This window comes from Penicillium hordei, assembly GCF_028827395.1.
Source record: "Penicillium hordei strain IBT 12815 chromosome Unknown utg000006l_segment0_segment0, whole genome shotgun sequence".
Taxonomy (NCBI): domain Eukaryota; kingdom Fungi; phylum Ascomycota; class Eurotiomycetes; order Eurotiales; family Aspergillaceae; genus Penicillium; species Penicillium hordei.
Window position 1 is genome coordinate 580,337 of NW_026623147.1, and position 18,531 is coordinate 598,867.

General features: G+C 49.9%; 5 protein-coding genes across 5 annotated transcripts; 2 read left to right on the forward strand and 3 right to left on the reverse strand.

Moving 5' to 3' along the window:
* Positions 1-1,518: 1,518 nt before the first annotated feature.
* Positions 1,519-2,376, reverse strand: N7537_010904 (uncharacterized protein; the record flags this gene model as incomplete). The annotated part of the gene is made up of 1 exon (XM_056901958.1): positions 1,519-2,376. One exon carries the CDS (start codon positions 2,374-2,376, stop codon positions 1,519-1,521), a length of 858 nt encoding a protein of 285 aa, XP_056747245.1.
* Positions 2,377-4,185: 1,809 nt separating this feature from the next.
* gel6 (putative 1,3-beta-glucanosyltransferase) lies at positions 4,186-5,689 on the forward strand (the record flags this gene model as incomplete). The annotated part of the gene is made up of 4 exons (XM_056901959.1): positions 4,186-4,324; positions 4,375-4,536; positions 4,592-4,641; positions 4,688-5,689. 4 exons carry the CDS (start codon positions 4,186-4,188, stop codon positions 5,687-5,689), a joined length of 1,353 nt encoding a protein of 450 aa, XP_056747246.1.
* A 245-nt stretch (positions 5,690-5,934) lies between these two features.
* Positions 5,935-8,310, reverse strand: N7537_010906 (protein kinase domain-containing protein; the record flags this gene model as incomplete). Its single annotated transcript, XM_056901960.1, has 1 exon — positions 5,935-8,310. One exon carries the CDS (start codon positions 8,308-8,310, stop codon positions 5,935-5,937), a length of 2,376 nt encoding a protein of 791 aa, XP_056747247.1.
* Positions 8,311-10,085: 1,775 nt separating this feature from the next.
* N7537_010907 (ADP-glyceromanno-heptose 6-epimerase) lies at positions 10,086-11,051 on the forward strand (the record flags this gene model as incomplete). The annotated part of the gene is made up of 1 exon (XM_056901961.1): positions 10,086-11,051. One exon carries the CDS (start codon positions 10,086-10,088, stop codon positions 11,049-11,051), a length of 966 nt encoding a protein of 321 aa, XP_056747248.1.
* Positions 11,052-13,280: 2,229 nt separating this feature from the next.
* On the reverse strand, positions 13,281-18,031 carry N7537_010908 (extracellular serine-threonine rich protein; the record flags this gene model as incomplete). The annotated part of the gene is made up of 3 exons (XM_056901962.1): positions 13,281-17,675; positions 17,727-17,909; positions 17,969-18,031. 3 exons carry the CDS (start codon positions 18,029-18,031, stop codon positions 13,281-13,283), a joined length of 4,641 nt encoding a protein of 1,546 aa, XP_056747249.1.
* Positions 18,032-18,531: the final 500 nt, after the last annotated feature.

The following is an 18,531-nucleotide window of genomic DNA, read 5'->3' on the forward strand; positions in this document are numbered from 1 at the left end:
AATTATATATAGTTTTAAATGAAAATTAATCTGATAGAACCAAATTATAGTAAAATTCTATAGAATAATACAAGTCCAATGTATATAGTGATAATGTATAAAAATATATGTAGTCTAGAGCGACCGATGGGCTTTCGTCTTGGCTCCACGGGGGTGACGATCATTTTCGGGTTGTGCAAGCTGAGACCAGAATACACTTTAAAATCATGTACATGGACTAGATTATATTTTGTATATTATATTTGATACTTAAATGAAGTCCTCATTACCCGAACCAGACTCCAGCATAAGACTACCATATTAGGCTTTTACATATCACTTCCCCTAATGCGGCCTCGGTTTCACAGGTCGCCAGTACCACAGAACGTGTGTGGAGCGTGGGCCTGGATGAGGTACTGAGTACTCGGTACTTCCCAGTGTATACGCATACGAATCTGGTCTCTTACGTTTCCGGAGAGGGGTTGGGCATCGGCATATACTCTTTGCCAACGCATAATACATACAAGGCTACAATATATATACTTAGGTCTAAGATTTATGCAATGTCTAGTTCGCAGCAAGTTCGCATTCCGGAGACCCCAAAATCTCAGAATCCTGGTATCCGAGTGGCACTATGACAGGCAACCCCATATCCCAGATTCAGATCCAGCCCGATCGTCTGATGGACGTTGGGACCGTTTTAATTTCCACCGTGTGCCGAGATCTGGTTCACTTCCCTGTTCCATCTCCGGCTTGCTCCACCGTCTCACTTAGAGTGTCGCCACGGCGTTAGATTAATTTGGGATTGTCATGCTGTTGTACTCCATCAGGATCATATGAATTAGCAAATTTAAGAATTTATTTGACATGCGAGGTGGAGTCGGTTATTTTATGGTTAATATATACGAAAGCCAAATAAAAGAGTACACGTCAACTGATATTTAAGTGCATTCGCGTTACACGATAGGAACCATGGTCGAGGGAAAAAAAAGTAGATTATGATTAAAATTATACTATCATACAATCACCACCTACATATAGGTATAATCACTGTAATCCGACCTGATCGACAAATCACATCATTCCCGTCGGCCATGTAGACCGACGCATTCTTCAACCATGGAGTATCTCCATCGACCCGAGATGGGATACTTTAATCATCCACGGTTCTGGGTCTGATTGCATCATCACAGCGGACTCCGCGAATCTGGAGACCCTTGCATATCGAAAATCTGGTCTCGATCGCGTGGAACGCCAGGGGAGTACCTAGGTACCATGTGTCCCATGAGATCGGGAAATTCACATGCGCGAAATCCTCCGATAAGGTTTTCTGCACAACGTAAATTCCTAAGGTCCGTAGATACCTTTCTTGAATCCCGAGTGGTTTCAATCGGCAAACAAAGGGCTGATTCTGGAAAACAGTCCCGGTCGGCGGTGTAAATTAACCAACCAGTTCGGTTGAGAATCCGGTTTGGTTGAGAGTTTGAGAGGAAATGCACATGGCAGCGAGAGTCGCCACCATAGCCCAAAAGATCTCCCTCATGAAGTCAGGGACCGACGCCGAGACTGAGTCGCAGTAGTGCAGCCGGCCAGCGGCTGTGTCATCTCCTGCGAGCAATTCCACAGAAGCGAGGAACGGTATCTCTGCTCCTCCCGCGTGAGCCGGAGCTGTTTCCGCGCGAAACTAGAAGGCTTCAGGGGGATTGTGCAGGAGGCGGAGCGACTGCCGTAGACAGGCATGGGGGCCTTGGCGAGCGACGGGTTAACACGAGCCGGGTTATCGAGTGTCGCGCTGAGCTCGTAGCACTGACGGACGAGCTCTTGCACGCCGTCAGTTAAACGGGATGCGCGCTCCTCGATATCTGGCCAGAAGGCATCGCCCCAGAAGGGATCTTCGCAGACGGCTATCTCGAGGGCATTCAGCCAGCACCGGAAGCTGGAGCGGGGTCCTGCGAGCTGCGAGGCGACGGCGACGAATCGGATCGTCGGCTCGGAGTGTAGCACGTGCTGGACGATGCAGGCGGGACAGCGGGCTGTAAGGTACCAGTCATGTTCTTCGGTGAGGATGCAGTTCAGCCAGGCGAAGGCGCTGCGGGCTTCGCCGCGGAATGCGCGCTCGGGCTCGGCGCCTTTCTGGCTTGGGAGAGTACGTGCGGCGATGCGCTCGGCTTGGTGGTTGATTAGGAAGAGCGGAACGAGGAGGGTGTGGATGATATCGCGGTGGAGGCGGTAGTTTTCTTGTTCGATGGAGGTGCAGGAGTGTCGATGGCCGGTACAGAAACTCGGTCGCTGCATACCGCATTCCTGGCGGCGGAGCTGTTCGCGCATTACTCGGAAAGTTTCATTGCGCTCCAGCTCGACTTGTTCGTGCCGGGTGATGTGGAACGGGGAGGCCATTGTGGATGGATATGTCGAATTGTATGTATCTCGGGTATTTTTTTTGTGGATCGTGTGATCGTGTGATCGGGTATAATGGTATAGGGGCTTATAGAACCATGTCGAGATATAGATAAAACCAGGTACAGGATAGGTCCGAGTTGAAGTAGTCCATTAAAGAAAAATAATCTAGAGCCGGATGCGGGCTGGATAATATAGTGGTGTTTCTCCCCCCCCCCCCCCTTTGCGGAAACGTCATTTACAGAGTCTCCCTTTTTTGGTGACAAGTCCAAGGGAAAGCCCAGACGATCCTAATGGAGGGATCCACTAGCTGACGAACACTGTGCGTGTGACGATGATAATTGGTGGACATGTCGGAATGGAAGTGGAGGAGTGGAGATTGGAGTGAAGTCTGGACTGTTGCACTTCCAAGGATGTTAAGGGATGTTTATAGATCTGCTACTTAAAAGAGGTACCACACCCAATTACATAGATATTAGACGAATGCGACGTTATTTTTTGCGGCCTACTTTTTTTTTTGCACCATCTGCCATCAATCTTGAGATATTCGCCATAATACCCTAACCTCCTTATCTCGCAAGGACCTCGTTCTAGCCCCCGATGGCGACCGCCGAAAACCGCCCAGTGGAGTAACGTGGCAATCTGGAATTTAAACAGACTTCGCATCTTGTTAGCGTTATTGCTATATTCAAAGTTACATGCATTAGGGGTCCACGAGACCTTGATTTCTTCCTAGCCCGATCCCTGCCCAATCCTATGAACAAAAGATAACTACAACATACATATACATATGCGAATAACTACAGAAATTTTCTGAAAGAAAATAAAATTAAATACTCTGCCGATCGATGAGCTGCCGTGTGCCAGGTTTTGAAGGACTATCTTTTCCATGTCCAGTAAGAGTGGATAGAAGGGAGTGATTGACAGGGTTTAAGATGAGGGGCAATACTCCGGCATCGTGGCACAATGGTAATAGCGACAATAAATAGTTGGCATAGACATGTCTCAAGCCTTCCAAGGTAATGTTATTTTTCTAGTAATATAGGAGTATTTATAGTATAGGGGCGTGGTGTGTTGTGGAACTCGGTATATTCCGGGTTAGGGGGCAACAATATTGGACGAATTTTCAGACTTTGCGAACAAAAATTAATTTTAAATATTTCAATATTGACTGGAGACTGGAGACTGCACATCTTCTACCTACTTGAGTACCTATTTATCTGCAGTACTCCATACGGAGTAGTCTTGATTTACTCCATACTCCATACTCCAATTGTGTGATATCTGTATGGGGAATTAGGGCTGGGCCCCAACGGCGACGGGCCAGGTACAGCCCTGGAGTCAACAATCAACAGTCAACAGTCAACAGTCAGCATTTGAAGTTGCCCAGCTGTACTCCGTACTCCAGTTGGATATGTTGTGTACTCTTAACGCACTGATTACTTTACTTTGTACTCTGTATACCTTGAAGATTAGTTAACACCCCAAAATACGATCTGGAATGTCCTAAATGAGGCCAGGAATGAAGCACGCTAGTTAGAAAATAAACGCCCTGCAGATAATTTGGTTGCTACAGTCCCAAATCAAGGAACTGATTTGCTATTTTCATGTTTCACGTCTACTTTCCCTCTTCCCTCAAAATTGTCGACGTAATTTCTTTTTGGTTTGCACCTGCCCTGATTCCTTCGTTGTCCGGGCAAGAGCCGTCAACGTATATACCAGAGTTGAGAGACTTGCCTGTTCTTCTCTTCAAGCCATTGCTATTTCATCACATCGTCTATTTTACTGTTACTTTCACAGAATTTAACCATGTTGTCATCCCTGGCATTTTCGACAGTGCCATTGCTACTCGCTGGCTTACAGGCTACCGCAGTGGGCGCAATCTCACCCATTTCCGCTGTCGGCTCCAAGTTCTTCTATGAGAACGGAACCCAGTTCTACATCAAGGGTACCCAGAAATCCTAAACTGTAGGTATATTCCCTGACTGACTTGACTAGGCATTGCTTATCAGCTTACCCCAAATGACCCACTTGTCGATACTGCCCAATGCAAGCGTGATATCGCTCGAATGTCCGAGCTGGGCACCAATGCGATTCGTGTGTACCACGTGGATCCCCATGCTGATCACAAGGGCTGTATGTCGGCGCTCGCCGATGCTGGTATGATTGATTCCACTCTACAGGGTAATTATGCGTACTAATCGCGGTTGTCTAGGAATCCACTTGTTCGTCGATTTGGACACTTTCAATACCCAGATCGAACAGGTAGGTCCACTTTCTCTTCATGTGGATCGTCTATTGACGATCGTAGAATGAGCCTCACTGGAATCAGACCCAGTTTGACCGCTTCAAGGAGGTGCTCGACGAATTCCAAAAGTTCGACAACACTGCCGGTGTCTTGGTCGGAAATGAAGTTCTCACCACGGCCGATGGCTCGGCTGCTGCCCCCTACGTCTTGGCGGCTGCTCGCGATATCAAGGCCTACCGTGATAAGAAGGGCTATCGCGAGATCCCCGTTGGTTACTCTGCAGCCGATATTGCCGATCTGAGACCCATGCTGCAAAACTACATGGCCTGTGCCAAGAATGCACCCGACCGCTTGGACTTTTACTCATTGAATGCCTACGAATGGTGCGGTGCGTCCAGCTATGAACAGTCTGGATACAATATTCTGCAGAAGAACGCGACTGACTACCCTATCCCTATCTTCTTCTCCGAGACTGGCTGCAACACCCCCTCGCCTCGCACCTTTGAGGACCAGGTTGCCATCTTTGGTGAGCACATGTCTGATACTTGGTCTGGATCCGTTATCTACGAGTGGATCGAGGAGACCAACGACTATGGGTTGATCAGCTATGGACCTTCTGTCGACGCTGCGACTGCGACCGCGAGCAGCATCGAGGATGGCTTTACCCGCAAGGGCACACCGACGCCCGTGTCGCCTGATTTTAACAACCTCAAGTCTCAGTGGGCTACTCTGCACCCGACCGGAGTTGCCCTTTCCGCCTACCGCAAGAGCACATCCAGCCTCACCGCCATTGAGTGCCCTGCCTCGACCTCTGGTGGATGGGCAGTTGACCCAAGCTCGCCGCTTCCTACCTTGGGACAGACCTTTAAGAAGGGATCTGATTCCACAGCGACCGGTAAGAACAGCAAGGCTACTAACGTTAACTCAAGCGGATCCGTCTCTGCATCGGCAACAAAGGAAGGCACGGCGCACTTTGTGACTGTCGGCTCGCCAGTTACTGAGCACTTGCTCGCTGGATCTTTAGTGCTGTCTGGTCTGCTGGGTGCCGTTGCCATCTGGCTTTGATTTTATTGTTTTCTTCATACTCGACCCTTGACGATTGCGGCTCAAGCCATTGTATTGATAGCATCGCAGATTTGGGATAGACGAGTTCGGCTAAGCCACTGCATGATATATTGGAGTCGGCGTACTGGTTATGTTAGGTCTGTCTTTTCACGAAGCATGAAGTAAGTGTACACAAGAAATGAATTATTAGTGCTGCATAAAGAACCCGGTCATTAGACCATCAAGACACTATCGTACATCTCCATCTACTTATGAAACGTCAACCCTTCTATCCCAGTAATGTTCATATCCAACTCTGGCAGATACAGCTGAGGAGAGACCTGTTCCACTCGTATCTCCGGCTCTTCAAACTCCGAAATATCATCTTCCTCAATCTCAAAATCAACAAATTCCCCCTCCTCAACATTACTCTCACTCTCACTTCCAGCATCCCCAAACCCAAAATCAAACTCCGAAACCGACCCGCAAACCGAGTCAGACTCAGAAACTCCCATCGCAGCCGAAGAAACAACAGAAAAAGCACTCCTCCCAACCCCCGTCTCTCGAATAACCTCCAACCCCTCATTCCCCTGTTTCTGTCCCCACTCCTTCTCCTTCTCCTTCTCCTTAGATCCCTTCATCGCCCCCTCCTTCCCCCGTTTCTCCTTAACACAATGCAACCCCGGCATGCCATCCTTATCCCCCCCACCGTGTCCGCGGGCAATAGCATCCGCAAACCCCCTGCGAACGCGTTTCGCAAGCGGCCTCTTCCCACCTTCCAAATCAAGCATGGACCGCACAACAATCAACATCTTCGGCACAGCCCAGAACGCACGATCAGAGCGTCGATCCCGTCGACAACGTTTCAAGGCATCGCCTTCGAGCAATGCAATCCACGATTGAACCTGCACGGCATTCCGCGCGAGATGGAAGGATGCATCTGCTATCCCGCCGCCGCGGCCGGCGGACCGGTTCCGGGCGCTGCGGTGCGTGCTAAAGGATGTGAGGGTTCTTTTGTGTAGGATTGTTAGGATGTCGAGGGTTATTGCTGCGAGGGAGAAGATGTCTGCTGGGGTGTGGGGGTTTGGTTGGGGGTCAGAGGAGGTGTGTGAGGTGTGTGAGGTGTGGGAGGTTGGGGGTCTTGTGAAGGATGTTAGGGATTGAGCGGATTTGGAGTGGCGGAGGGAGGATGGTGGGATTGGGAAGAGGGCGGATGAAGGGGAGGGGTGGGGATTTGGGGAGGTTATGGTTGATGTGTTTGAGGAGGAGGATGTTGAGGTTGAGATTATTGATGGGGCTGAGGGGGGATTTTTGTTTCTTCGGGACCAGAAGGATGTGATGCGGTGCTTCATTGGTTGCGGGGACGTTGCTGTGGCATCTGTGCGGGCTGATGACGCTGCCGAGGAGGCTTCCGAGGATGAAGAAGAGGATGAGAAGGCGAAGGAGAAGCGGGTCGGTGAACCTGGTAGACCCCCGATGCGGATTACTGTGCCCTTTGAGGCGGCGGAGTTTGGTCTTGTACCGTCTGGAGATGCCGGTGGGCTTTCGTTCAATGGGGCTAGAGCTAGACGGGTTGGTCGTTGTCTGCGCTTTGTACGTCCTCCGGATTGAAGGAGTGTTTGTGAGGGCTGTGCTGGCTTTTGCGGGATGACGGGAGCTGCAGGACGCGTCCAGCGCTCTGGGGCGGAGTAGTTATACGCCTCAAGATCGTTGACATGTGGTGGTGTCAGGAGGGAGTCGAGTGCTTGAAATTGACCGAGGCAAATGTCAAAGTTTGCGCCGATGAAGACGTTGGATGGGCGGATTGCGCCGTGGGAGTGGCCATGTGCATGCAGCCAGGAGACTGCAGATGCAAGGCAGTGGGGCCAGGTGATCAAGATCTGACGACGTTGCTCTTTTTCTAGCCGTTTGAAGGACATCGGCTCATCTGTCAGGAAACTGTGTAGGTTTCGATCTGCTGTGGCGCCCGTGAAAAGCACCGAGACGCTGTCGTCTTTCAGATATGAGGCGAAGACAGAGACAATATGCTCGTGTGACAGCCTTTTCAAGTTGCGGATCTCATCAAGAACCTCATCAGCAGAGAAGAAATGCGGTGCACCGCCAACTTGCACTTGGGTTCGCATGTAGACACGACAGACCGAGCCGGCGAGGACTACCCTGTCTACCGTATCATCACGTCCGTGTATTCCGCTGCTGGTGTTGGTGCGTACGGCCTCGACCGGAACGCCCTCATTCTCGGTATAGACGACATGGTCTCCCTCATCTATCCCACGGACCAAGAAGCGCCATTGCGCATGAAAGAAACTCGCCTCGAGAGCCAGATCTTCTCCATCGGGGGATAAATGTAGTAAATCGATGCTATGTTCCGCGACGGGTAGATCATCATCGTCACAGGATTCGTCGACTAGCGCGAATATCCGATCGGGAATGCCGATAGCATCAAGGATCATGAAAACACGGCCGGCTTTGGTGAGAATCCATTCCATGTACGTCTCACTGGTTAAACCTTCACCCCAGTCCGGTAATTCAAAGAGACGGGGAACATTCTCTGGTCGCAGACGACCGACGATGTACTTTGCGTCGAGGGTAGATTTGATACGCTCTTCGGGCCACCATAGTGAGTTGTGTTCATACTGAGACATGCTGGCATGACCTGCAGAAAGCGTTTGCAGATCCAACATAACTGGGGGAGCCGAGTTTTAATATAACGAACCATGTCATTCTGGACAATGCGGCTGTCAATACCCATGGCCCCACGCGTGTCAAAAGGAAGAACGAAATAATGGGCGCCTACTGGTGGAGGGGCTTATCTCGACGGCAAGGAGGGTACTGTTCAATAGCCCAGAGAATCAGATGGTAGTTCGAGTTTAAAGTTGAGTTATCCCAATAGGAAGCACTAGGGGCATGCCACTTTCTAAGTACCTTGTTACAAGTAGAAATGTCTTGAACTCATTGTTAGCCAATCTAGGGCTTTGGGCTTATCTTTAGTAACAAGATAAGAGATCGTCATATGTCAACTGTCATATGCGCCCAAGTAGATCTATTGTACTTTATTTTACTTATTGGTGGCAAATGCGGCAAAATAGCAAGGAGTTCAATAATTGTATTCCCTTCGCCCAGAATTTGATTCATCCATCTATGCACATTATACATATAGTGTGCACTCCGGGTGCATTCCGGTGCCTCCGTTGCGCGGAGACGATCCACTTCTCCGTATGCCTATTTCCGGTACATTAATATATTTTTTCTTTTCTTCAAAAGCCACATTCGTAAGCCCTGGCGCTTGATAATGACATTGACAAGTGCCTTGTCAGGGACTCGTCAGGGACCGGAATCAATGCAGCACGACCCCCGTCAGCCTCTCCACCGTTTCTCGCCCCACCAACCCATCTTGTCGCCCCCAACCCAGACTATCGGGAAGGATTACTTGGCCCAAATTTGAGCGGGGTATTCTTGGGGATGGATGAGACCGTTAATCTGTACTCCGTAGCAATGTACGGAGTAGGCTAGCGCAGATAACCGCACGAGCTGAGTATTATGAACGATGGGTCGTTTCCAGTTAGATTGAAGCACCGGAGTTCCGCTTATGAGCCAAGCGCCACGCGACTTGGCGTTCTGGATATGGTGGGCATGTCCACTGTGGAAATTGAAACACTTATTTCTAAACATGATGAATAGCGTTGTTTTCGCAAGGTCGTATCATTGTCTGGAAAAATGAGAATGTTTAATTACGCGTTGAATCGAGCCCGGAACTGGTCTAACAGATGAATGAATGGCGTTCCGGATGCCCTTCGAAGTAGGGCCGTAGCTGTGCCCTAGGATAATTGCCGGGATTGAAATGCCGATATATCGGGGGGGGTTTTTTCTCCTATTTTGATTTTTAAGTGGTTCTAGAAGAGGGAAGGGATAATCCATGTTTATGAACGTCAAAAGGTGAGTTTTGAGGTACCTGATCAATAAATATCACGAGAATCTATTCGAATAATTGAAGTCCAGATTATTATTATTATTATTATTATTATTTTAAAAAAAAGAAAAAAGGAAATAGGCTTTATGCTTAAAGGAAATCAATTCAAAGTGAGTCCTTCAATGTACTTAATTTATAAGTGTTTCTTATTACTCTCATCTATAGCCTCATTTTATGTGAGAATAGGGCGACGAGAACGTTAAAGTCTAGGAGTCAATTATTAGGATGCGTAATATATCACCCTATACAAGAGTAAAACAACAAAAGTCGAAGCTTCCTTTTCTGTCCAATTTATCAAACACCTGGACTTGCATCCAAAGAAGGATGTTCACCTTGGTCGCTCCTTCTCAGCCATGAACATCTCCCCCATCACTGACTTCTCAACTTGAACTTCCTCTTCCTCTTTCTTCTTCCATATTTATCACCCTTTCCATTCCAAATCGAACCAAAATGATTGTTGTCACCGGTGGTGCCGGCTTCGTCGGTTCGAATATCGTCAAGGAGTTGAACAACCGTGGTGTGACCAATGTCGTGGTTGTCGACGACATGACCGATGGATCCAAGTTCCGCAACCTTGTCAACTGCAAGGTAGCTGACTACATAGATGCGACTGCCTTCCGTGAAGCGATTCGGACCAAAACCTTTGCCCACCGTCCTCGCGTCATCTTTCACTATGGTGCAAGCTCCTCCATCACCGAGACCAACGGCAAGAAGATACTTGACTCCAACTTTACCTACTCCAAGGAGCTCTTCCATTGGTGCAAGGACCAGGGCGTTCGCTTCATCTACGCCTCATCCGCTGCTGTCTATGGAAACAACACTGCCTTCGCCGAGGGAGACTTCCAAGAAGCCCCTCTGAACGTCTATGGATATTCGAAGATGCTATTTGATCAGTATGTCGTCAAGAACACCGACTTGCGCTCTCCCCAAATTGCAGGACTCCGTCTGTTCAACGTCTATGGACCCGGAGAACAAAACCGCGATACAATCCCAAGCACCGTTTACCAGTTCTACGAAAAGCGCAAGTCATTCAAGGCAATTGAGCTCTTCGGGGAATACGCCGGGGTCGAAGCTGGACAGCAGAAGCGCGACTTCGTTCACGTTCAGGACGTTGCCCGCCTGAACTGTTGGTTCCTCGACCACCCGGAGATCAACGGCATTTACAACGTCGGCACTGGTGTTGCCAGCAGCTTCAACGACGTCGCTACTGAAGTCGTCAGCTACTTCGGTAATCCGGAGGGCTACATTAAGTTCATTCCATTCCCAGCCGAACTGAAAGGCAAATACCAGAGCCACACCTGCGCTGATATCTCGAAGCTTCGCCGGTCTGGCTCTGTGCTGCGTTTTCGCGGCATCAAGGAAGGAATCAAGGATTACATGGAGTGGCTTGAAAGCCACGAGGGTCTGGCCCGCTAATTGTTGTGCCGAACATGATTCCACCTGTCACTTCCTATGCCTTCGAGAACGCGGTCGAGCTTTTATTCTGTGACGAAAGACTTTATCCTTCGAGACGACATGGGGCCGTCATTTGTTTCTGTTTACAGAAATCTCTTCATATTTGGGCACGCCAAATATACTTATGAACATCACACAATTTGTCACGAGAAAAGGGAAAAAAAAAAAAAAGTTGAAAATGACCCGGCAAAACGATAAAATCAATTGAATCGGTCAACCTCTTGTGTTCATGCCTGGATTGAGCGAGAATCCCTGAACCCAGATGAACAGGCTCTCCACATCAAGACAACCTAGGTAGCTAGAATTCCCATAGAAAACGGAAGAGGGATTTTCAAACACACTCTTCTAGATAGTAATCATTGAGCGTTCGTGTGTGGCGTCATCTCCACACCCAATCAACCCTAACGAGGCATTGGTAGCCGCATTCTTCTCGTGGGACCATGGACCTGCCGCTTGGAAACTAGATGTCTTTTGGATGTATATGAATGTAGTAAGCACATGACTTTTTTACGTACAATTGGGGATAATTGTCGACATCAACTAAGGTAGCCAATCTCCTCGACAAGATGTTGATATGTTTGGCAACATGAAACATACACCGGCCTTCTCACCTTGGTCCTTCTAATATCCATAAGTTCTAGACACAAAGCCTGCTTTGACCAAGCCAATATCAGGTTGCTTGTCTACATATATTTGTTTGCAGTGTTTGCTAATATACAATCATAACTATATAAACATCCTCCTCAATCTTGATCTTGTATTCTCCATCATTCAGTTCTGCCCTCTCTTGCCGTGCCATATATATCCTAGATTTATCACATCAACCCATATGGTTTCTTTGCATATTCTGACTAGGCGAAATATCCATTCTCGCTGTTATCTCATCCGAGGGGATGTTGGTTCCATACGCGCATACGATAATATATAAGTATACCAGGTTCGTGACCAGTATTTATATCGAGGCCATGCGGCCCATTTTTTAATCAATGGACCCAAAATATACAGTCGCCGTTTCTGCCCAACAATCTCGATATGGTAGTCTCACGACTAGCGAGTAACAACGAGCTTCCCCCTCCGATGCTATCCGAGATCATCGCGCTGTCCGATGTCCCGGAGGATTGTGAAGATCAGAACATACCTCAGTATCCTTGTTTCGAATGTGAGTGCGAGTGCCTCCAAGAAGTCACCGTGACCAGACCTGCGTTCGTCATTCTACCGAAGAATCCGAAGGTCGAGCTTGGTTTAATAATTGCGCAAAGAAGTTCTGAACAAGCACATTGTCAATCAGAAAAATGACCACCCCTGCCAATGTGTGCTCCGTGAGCGATGCGCTCCTGCAGTCCAACACAAAGCTATCGAGTGTTGAAATGTGAAACCATATACCTTTCGTGGAAAAAGAGCGAAGTGCACAGCGGAAAGACGGCGAATTTTGAGATCGGGGAGATTCCGTCATAACTCGGGAATATGTGATGAAGGGTGGATGGCGAAATGTCCCTTGAATGAAGTGATATACCTGCTGGGGACATCCAGGGTAGGTAGCAATACCGTTAGTTTAGCCACCGAAAGACTTTACTACTGTGCTAAATACCTGACTGTTGATTAGACTCCCGAGGGGCACATTCTGAAGCAGTCTCCATTACCTGACGATTTTCATAGCTTGAGACTTTGCCTGTCGGGCAAGAGTCGGAGTATTCCGAAGGTCAATACAACTGCAGAAGTTGGAGAAAGCAAAGGCAAATTAGGTAACGTCGATCTCTATTCTTCATTCCTCATACTTTTTTGAACTTAAGGGAAAGGATCAATGGTATATAAATGCAAACTTAGTTATGTTAGAATGCAAGAGGGCTTAAAGACTGTATTTACTATGAGTCAAACAAAACTACCTGCTTAGAACAGAAAATAACAAAATCAGATATTCGTAAAAAAAATAAAAAAAAGGCGAGGTCTATCGCGTTGAATTAGGGAGTGAATAAATAAAATACAAAGAAGTCCCTTAAGGACCGACGATCTGCGTCAATTCCCAGCCAATAGTTCACCTCAGAACCAGGACGAACCACTCCAGGGCCGCGAAGACAAGCAAGCAAGAAGAAAAACCACGAAATCAATCCGCACTGTGCATATTTGTAGAAACAAAAGATAAGAAAAGGAAAACCACGGGGTGTTCGTGGGTTAATCTGCAGGGAAACGTATCTACATCACCAAGCTGAAGAAAGCAGCAAGAGAAGCCAGCACCAGACTGGAAGCAATTGACAAGCTCGAGGCCGAGTTGAAGACCGGGGATGCGCTGGGAGAGGCGCTTCTGATCGGGCTTCGACTGGCATATGGGTAACCGCTTGAGGTCAACCATGTCGCCGATGCAGGGCGGGGAACACGGCCGCTGTGTGCTGGGGAAATGCCACTAGGACCAGCCGGGACTAGACCAATGGTTGGGGCGGCACCGGAGCTAGTACCGGTGTTTGTCACGAAGCTGACCTGCGGCACGGTGACGGTGTATGTCGAATAGGTGATTGTTGTGCAGGGGCCGGTAGGGCCAGAGGTGATAGGGACGACGGCGCTGGCGGTGACACTGGCGCCGGCGACGCTAGACGGGGGCGCGGAAGGAGCGACTGTCGGGATTAGGGTGATGGTTGAGGGGATGGCGGTCACGATGCCTGGGTTCTGAGGGACCCAGGCAGCGCAGATACCGGTGAAGTAGGAGAGGGCGGATTGGATCTCTTCCTTGGAGGCACCCCAGGCTTGGATGCAGGAGATGACTTTGTTGGTAAACTCGCTGTTGGGGCAGAAGCATGAGGCGTCGCTGTTGGATGTGCACTTGGGGGTGAGGGTGAGCCAGGTGTTGATACACTGGGGCACGGTACTGGGGCAGGGAGCTGAGGGAGCTGGGCTCGATACCGGGGAAACACCGGTGGGGGCTGCTCGGGTATTACTGGCCGTCGAAAGGGAATTGGCCTCGGTGGCAGCAGTAGCAGTGGTGGCGCATTGGGTACAGATAGTTGAGACGGAGGTGAGGGTCACTGTAGAGATTGTGTTGGATGTGGTTACGAAGGTGGAAGAACCTGAAGTGACGGTGTTGGTCACGGGACAGGTTGTCTCGGTCACGTAAGTCACAAGGGTAGTAGTGGCACCCTCCGGAATGGTGAGCGTAGAGCTGACGCTGAAGCTAGATGAAAAGACACTGGTGATAGCGGGACCCGTAGGAGCAGTAGTGGAGGCGACACCTGTCTCAGAGGGAGCGGGAGTGCTTCCGGCAGCAACAGAGCTTGGAAGGGAAGTGGAGGTCAGGGTAACAGTTGAAACTGTGCTAGACGTCGTGACGAAAGTTGACGATCCAGAAGTGATAGTGGCAGTCACAGGGCAGGTGGTCTCAGTTACATACGTCACAACGGTTGTAGTCTCACCCTCGGGAACAGTGGGCGTAGAGCTGACGCTGACGCTAGATGAAAAGACACTGGTGATAGCGGGACCCGTAGGAGCAGTAGCGGGGGCAACTTCCGTCCCAGAGGGAGCAGGAGTGCTTCCGGCAGCAACAGAGCTGGGAAGGTTAGAAGTGGAGGTCAGGGTAACAGTTGACACTGTGCTAGATGTCGTGACGAAAGTCGACGAGCCAGAAGTGATAGTCGCAGTCACAGGGCAGGTGGTTTCGGTCACGTAAGTTACAACGGTTGTAGTCTCACCCTCGGGAACAGTGGGTGTAGAGCTGATGCTAATGCTAGATGAAATGATACTGGTGACAGCGGGACCCGTAGGGGCGGTGGAGGCGACACTTGTCTCAGAGGGAGCAGGTGTGCTTCCGGCAGCCACAGAGCTGGGAAGAGTGGAAGTGGACGTCAACGTAACGGTTGAAACTGTGTTGGATGTCGTGACGAATGTCGATGATCCAGAAGTGATAGTGGCAGTCACAGGACAGGTGGTCTCAGTTACATAAGTTATAACCGTGGCAGTCGAACCTTGGGGAATCGCAGGTGTGGTTTCAGCACCCACGCTAGAGGGGACCATGCTGGTAACATCGGGGCCGCTGGGGAGGGGACTAGAGGCCTCTGCGGTTGTGGAAAAGACAGGGCTTGATCCTTCCGGCGTACCGGATGGCCCAGTGCTCGAAGCCTCGGACGTACCAGATGGGGCAACGGTGCTCTGACCAGCAACAGAGGTAGCGGTAGCCGAGCACTGGGTGCAGATTGTAGAGACAGTAGTCAAAGTAACAGTTGAAATGGTACTTGAGGTAGTCACGAAAGTTGAGCTACCGGAGGTAACAGTGCTAGTCACCGGGCAAGTGGTTACAGTCTCCCAAGTAACGACAGTGGTGGTATCCTCTCCAGGAGCGGGGGTAGTACTGACAGGAGACGAGGGGGTAGGGGACGAGGCATCGGAGGTAACGTCGGGAACCGAGGAGGTCACACCAGGAGCTGAGGAGGTCCCGACCGACGTGGAAACAACTGAAGTGCCACTAGTAGGAGTTGATCCAGCCGGGGAGCTCACGGGCAGGACGCCGCTTGGGCTTGTGCCTGTAAGCAGAGGTGTGGAGGTGACATCAGTTGTGGCAGTCTCTGTGACAGGACACACAGTAGTCGAGATAGGGATTGTCGAAGTCACGACTGTGGTCGAGTCCGCTGGGCAGCTCACAACATCGGGGGCACAGCTAGTAATAGTGACCTCACTGGTAGTGTACACGGTTGAGGTAGTCATCTGGGCTGGAGTGGTGATCAACGGGGTTGAAGCGGTAGAAGATCCGACCGGGGAGCTAATAGGCAAGACACCGCTTGGGCTTGTGCCTGTAAGCAGAGGTGTGGAGCCGACATCAGTTGTAGCAGTCTCAGTAACGGGACATACAGTAGTTGAGATAGGGATAGTGGAAGTCACTACTGTGGTCGAGTCCGCTGGGCAGCTCACAACGTCAGGGGCACAGCTAGTGATAGTAACCTCGCTGGTGGTATACACGGTTGAGGTAGTCATCTGGACTGGTGTGGTGATCAACGGGGTGGAAGCGGCGGAAGTTCCGACTGGGGTCTCAGTCGTGATAGACGAGATAGAAGAAGCCGAAATCGAGGATAAAGGAACCGATGTACCATTAGAAGGAGGAACTCCAGCAGATGAGCTAACAGGGAGAACACCGCTCGGGCCGGGTACAAAGGAAACAGATAATGAGCTAGTAGCGGCAACAGTAGTCTCAGTGACGGGACACACAGTAGTCGAGATAGGGATTGTCGAAGTCACTACTGTGGTCGAGTCCGCTGGACAGCTCACGACCTCGGGGGCACAGCTGGTAATGGTGACTTCGCTGGTCGTGTACACGGTCGAGGTAGTCATTTGGACTGGAGTGGTGATCAACGGGGTGGACGCGGCAGAAGTTCCACCGGGGGTAGTGGAGGAACTAGAAGAAGAGGAAGCCGAAATCGAAGATATAGGAATGGATGTGTTACTAGAAGGAGGAACTCCAGCAGATGAGCTAATAGGGAGAACACCGCTCGGGCTGGGTACAACGGAAACAGATAATGAGCTAGTAGCGGCAACAGTAGTCTCAGTGACGGGACACACAGTGGTCGAGATCGGAATAGTCGAAGTCACGACTGTGGTCGAGTCCGCTGGACAGCTCACGACCTCAGGGGCACAGCTGGTAATGGTGACCTCGCTGGTCGTGTACACGGTTGAGGTAGTCATTTGGACTGGAGTGGTGATCAACGGGGTGGAAAGGGCGGAAGTTCCAGCGGGGGTAGTGGTGGAAACAGAAGAAGCCGGAACCGAAGATGTAGGAATAGATGTACCACTAGAAGGAGGAACACCAGCCGATGAGCTGACAGGTAGAACACCGGTCGGGCTGGTCACGGCAGGCACGGATGGCGAGGTTGTAGCGACAGTAGTGGTATCCACAACAGGACTGGTCTCTGCAGCAGAAGTAGTTTCCCCGACAGGAGCAGTCTCTGTGACGGGGCAGACTGTGGTGGAAAGAGCGATGGTAGAAGTTACCACAGTGGTTGAGCCTGATCCAGCAGGGCAATCGGTAACAGTCGGAGCACAGCTAGTGATAGTGATCAAACTGGTGGTAAACACAGTCGATGTAGTCATCTGAAGAGGTGTGCTCACCGCTGAGGTGGTGGTTGGGACCACAACAGGGCCTGGAACAGAGACTGGAGGCACGACGGAGCCAGAGCCAACAGACACAGATCTCCGTCCATATGGAACTCTGGTAACATGAGCAGTGGTGGCAATGATAGGCGCAGTGGTTGTGGAACCAGGAGTGCAGTCAAAGCCAACACTGTAGATGCCGAAACCGCAGCTCTCATGTTCACTATCGTCGGGAAGCTCGAAGTGAACAGACTTAGCACCACCACACTGGTCGTTGGTGACCACAGTACCAGCTGAGTTGCAGGAAGCGGTGTTCTTGCAAGTCGAGCCATCAGGCATGCTATAGATGATGTCCAATTCGGTATCCTTCTCGGTGGCAACGTGAAAGTTGGTCACAGTGAAGCCACTCTCATCTGAGCCACAGGAAAATGACGGAGCCGAAGAACCGGAGCTTTGGGAGCTGGAACTAGCCCTGGAGCTAGAGGAGCTACCTTTGGAGACGGTACCGGAGATACATTTCTGGGTCTAGAGTCATCATCAGTACCTGCAGATGAAAGAGAGGCGTGCATTACGTACACCACGCTTGCCGAGGCTAGAACCAAATCCATTGCCGCAAGTGAAACCAGAGAAAGAGAAGCCACCATACTCGGAGAAAGAGCCAGCAGCGAGGTCAGTCCAGCTGAAGCCCTTGCTCTGGTACTCGTTACACTTGTTAGGTGATCTACCCGGGCTGGAGTAGTATTTCTCAGATCCCCAGTACTAAAACGGTTCGAGTTAGATTGTATATCAAAGATGACAGGATGTGAGTTGAGGCATACTGATCCAGTGGCTTGACCAGAGGCCAGAAGAGAGAAAAACGCAATTGCCGAAATGACCTTCATAGTGGAAGGATAACGACAACGAGTGACGGGAAAATGGGACGCGAAAGGAAGATAGAATAGAAGGGGAAGAAAGAAGAAAAGAGAAGAAGTATGGATGAAAGAAACAAAATGGAGTGATATAAAGGTCAGGACTGGATAGGCTGCGATACAGAAAGCTAGACCTCAATGGATATGGTGATAAAAGCCACAATTGTATAGGCAGCAAAGGTTGTAATTTCTATTAGTATTGTTGATCGGCGACAATAAAGAAAAGTCATCAATGAAACTGAACCAATATCAAACGAAAGAGGGTGGTGGGATAAGCAAGTGCGTATCCCTGAACGAGCGTCCTTGGTTGGGGACGAACCAAGATGGGCAAAAAAGCTAAAAGGAAATCAAACAATGACGAGAATGAAAGAGGTGCAGGATATGGGTAGAGCCGGGGTCTTTAAACAATCGACCAACGCAGGCTATGCCATGAACCTCTGCAGACAAAGGTTTGGCTGCAGCTAGCAAGCATT